This window comes from Ipomoea triloba, chromosome 6, assembly GCF_003576645.1.
Source record: "Ipomoea triloba cultivar NCNSP0323 chromosome 6, ASM357664v1".
Lineage (NCBI taxonomy): Eukaryota > Viridiplantae > Streptophyta > Magnoliopsida > Solanales > Convolvulaceae > Ipomoea > Ipomoea triloba.
In genome coordinates, this window is record NC_044921.1 from 27,295,915 (window position 1) to 27,299,822 (window position 3,908).

The 3,908-nt window shown below is 36.4% G+C and overlaps 1 protein-coding gene across 1 annotated transcript; it reads left to right on the top strand.

The window, feature by feature from the left end:
- LOC116023782 (60S ribosomal protein L8) lies at nucleotides 1-3,681 on the top strand. The gene is made up of 2 exons (XM_031264795.1): nucleotides 1-494; nucleotides 3,136-3,681. The coding sequence occupies exons 1-2, from the start codon at nucleotides 55-57 to the stop codon at nucleotides 3,479-3,481; spliced, it is 786 nt and encodes a 261-aa protein (XP_031120655.1). The 5' UTR covers nucleotides 1-54; the 3' UTR covers nucleotides 3,482-3,681.
- Nucleotides 3,682-3,908: the final 227 nt, after the last annotated feature.

Sequence of the window (3,908 nt, forward strand, 5' to 3'; positions counted from 1 at the left end):
TCATACAGCAGCCGCTGCTCCTCCATCTTCAGAGAGAGAGAGAGAGAAAAATACATGGGACGGGTGATCCGAGCACAGCGTAAAGGTGCTGGGTCGGTCTTCAAGTCCCACACTCACCATAGGAAGGGACCAGCCAGATTCCGTTCGCTGGATTTCGGCGAGCGCAATGGGTACCTCAAGGGTGTAGTGAGCGAGGTGATTCATGACCCTGGTCGAGGCGCCCCGCTTGCACGCGTCACTTTCCGCCACCCTTTCCGCTACCAGCACCAGAAGGAGCTCTTCATTGCCGCCGAAGGCATGTACACCGGGCAGTTTGTGTACTGCGGTAAGAAGGCCTCTCTCATTGTAGGAAATGTGCTCCCTCTCAGATCCATCCCAGAAGGTGCTGTCGTCTGCAATGTCGAGCACAAGGTCGGTGACCGTGGTGTATTCGCTAGGTGCTCTGGTGATTACGCAATAGTCATCAGTCACAACCCGGACAATGGAACCACTAGGTATAATCAATTTATTAAAATACCTTATAATTTTATTTCTTTCCTTCTCAAGACACATCAGTTCTAAAGTAAAGAGAGCATTACTAAAGTGCATGTGTTAAATTGTTGTAATTTATTTATAATTTTATTAAGTTTAATATGAGATATTAAATGTCTAATATTCTTCACTGGATTAAATTTATGCATATTTTAGTTTCTAATTTATAATATAGCTATTTTTCATAATGCTACTGTATTTATGCCTATATTTAAAATTTTTAATTATTTCATTTAGATTCTGTTCAATTAATTTTTATTATTTTGAATTTGATCAATTGATATGAGAAATGAAGTTTAACATATAACACTTTCTGTTAAGTCTTTTTGGTACTTCAATTTTTGTGTGCATGTTATATATCTATCATCTTCAACAATTTGTTTGTAGTTTGCATTTTTGTACTATTGATGGATTGATTTTCGGGTGTTTTGCAATTATTTTATAGCTGATTGGTAGGCTTAAGATTATAGCTGATTGGGTGGTTTACATGTAAAATGAGCAACTAATAATATAAATTACTTTAAAACAAAATTAAATAAATGTTGTTTAAAGTAAAATAAAATAAATATTAATCCCACAGCATGGCGCCCATCCAATGCCACAACTTATCAATCATTATACCATGGATAACTATTGACATAAGATATATTTTTAATGTACTAAAGTTTCATTTTTAATACATTAAGTGTTTTTTTTTGAAAGTACACTATTTGTGTATTGAAGGTTCATTATTGTGTATCTTCAATACACAAGTATAATATACTTTCAATATATTAAAAATGAATATTTATTCATAGTCCACATTGCAGCACCATGGTCCACAGTATAATTGGGCAACAAAAGTGGAGTCCAAAGCTCCTTTTATAAAGGAGCCTTGGGCTCCTTTAAAAACTTAGTTATTTTTTTATTTTTATTTTTTAAATTCAAAGAGAGTGGTGTTTTGGGGGTTGGAAAGGATTTCCCCAAAACACCAATCCTAAACGGTGCTCTAAACCCTTATTTACTAAACATGTGTTTTGTAAACTTGACTTTTCAACCATTTACCAAACAGGCCCTTTGCATAATTTATGTGTTGAAAGTGTAGATCTGTGTCCTTATGATGTACTTGTCCTTAGGTATTTGTTTGCTTGGTTCTGGTGAACATCTTGATTATATAATGTCTGGAATTTGCAATTAAGAGTTAAATGCATTCTTGCATGATTGCTTTTGGAGATTGGTTCACTTCAGTTAATTTCTAAATAAATTTTGTACATGGCTTTTAAATTCATTAAACATAATACAAATTTGTTAAATAGTATTTTTTGATAATCATGGATAAGGCTAGGTACACCTAAATTTTTATTAGTATATGCTCATTTTATTTAAGTTCAATGAGATTAAGAAATATTGGGATTGATTATTTAATGCTGGGTAGCCCTAATAGTAAAATTTCCCCTGCTGCAATGCAAGTTACTAAATCAGTTTTTGGTTGGTTTGGTGATCTGAGGTGCAACAACTAGAATTGTCCTAGTGTCCTTTTAGGAAAGATAAGAATGCATACCCATAAAATAAATTAACATGGGTGACCCGAATTAATTAAACCAATAATTAAAGAATAAGTAAATAAAGACAAGATATTGACTTATTGAGTAAGAAATGCTATGCTTTGTATTAATGACTTGTGTAATATTATTACAAGAGAGATTGTGTCTTAACCTATGTTGCAAAATTCCCGCCTAGGCACTGATTAATCGGTGCCTAGGCGCTAGGCGCCGGCTGGCTGCCTAGCATATAACCATAATCGGTGGTCTAGGCGGTCGCCTAAGCTCCGCCTAGGCCACTTAGGTGCTGACCGCCTAGGTCTCCTAGTCGGTCAATTAGCTATTGTTTTTTTTTTTTTTAAATGAGTTATTTCATTCAAAACGACATCGTTTTGAGTGAAATAACTCTAAATTGTTCAAACTCTAGATGCTTTTTAGGTTAATAGCTAATATTTTAGTGTTAACTATTAAAGTATTAAATAATTTATAATTATTACTCTTTAAAAAATAAAAACAATTTAAACAAATTTTTAAAAAAGAAAAATAAAATAAAGAATACATGGGAGTGCCCGAGTAGTGCCTAGCTATTTTTGCTATTTTTTCAACCATGGTCTTAACGAGACAATTATGAGGGAATTTATACCAATCTTGGCCTCGTAACTGCCCCTAAGAAAAGGGTGGGTGGTTAGGGCCCCTTACCAAGTCCACACGTTTCAACCAGCCTTGGGGCTCGGCCTTGATTGGCCGAAGCCGAGCACTGGGCTTGGCCTTGTGCCCTTAGGGGCCCTAGGGCCGGTCGGGTTTGCCTTGTTCAGATCCATTGGGTCGGTTCGCTCCAGACCCGTCTTCGATATATCCGTCACATACAAATTAAAATTTTTTTTATGGGTTTATTCTTGTGTTAGTGTCTTACTTTTCCATTATTTTCTTGATAAATATTAGATGGAGCTCTCTACTTATAAAAGGATTATATAGGGGGCTAGCCGGCTAGCAGAGGATGGGAGTTTTATGGATAGTGTACACATCCAAATAAACGTTGTATATATCAGTAAAAATCAGTTATGTGCAATTTGATTATGGACAGGATTAAACTGCCGTCAGGATCGAAGAAGATTGTGCCGAGTGGGTGCCGTGCTATGATTGGTCAGGTTGCTGGTGGTGGGCGTACTGAGAAGCCACTCCTAAAAGCTGGTAATGCTTATCACAAGTTCAGGGTTAAGAGAAACTGCTGGCCCAAGGTTCGTGGTGTTGCCATGAATCCTGTGGAGCATCCTCATGGTGGTGGTAACCATCAACATATTGGTCATGCCAGCACTGTCCGCCGTGATGCACCCCCCGGCCAGAAGGTTGGTCTTATTGCTGCCAGGAGAACTGGTCGTCTCCGTGGTCAAGCCGCAGCCACTGCTGCTAAAGCTGATAAGGGTGCTTAAATTCAATTTTATTGTATTAGTTATGTCCAAGTTGAGTTTCGAGTTCTGCGGTTTTTATCTTCCTTTACCCCAACGATACTGGAATTTAAACAGTAAATTTTGGTTTAGTGAATTTTGTTTGAAGTTGAGCTTGAATAAGTTTTGATTATGGTTTGGATTTGTCTTAAAATAATAGCATTGATGCCCTAGGCAAATTTTCACTTTTAGTTGCTTTTGGGTGTGTATAGTTAATGGCTTATCAATTAATGCTTGACTTTTGTGTTATGAGTGTTTAATAATAAAATAAAAAATAATAGTTTAAAATAATTAACAAGAACAATGATAATGATAATAAATTGTAAAAATCGTTTAAGAGTTAAAAGAATAATACAATATATTTATGTCTTTTTACTACGTGGGAAAATATCACGCCCCCCCCCCCCCCCCC

Excerpts from the sequence above, each read along its gene's own strand:
- LOC116023782 (XM_031264795.1), top strand. The coding sequence starts at position 55 with ATGGGACGGGTGATCCGAGCACAGCGTAAAGGTGCTGGGTCGGTCTTC. Across the intron at positions 495-3,135 it reads CCGGACAATGGAACCACTAG|GATTAAACTGCCGTCAGGAT; the intron begins GTATAATCAATT and ends GATTATGGACAG.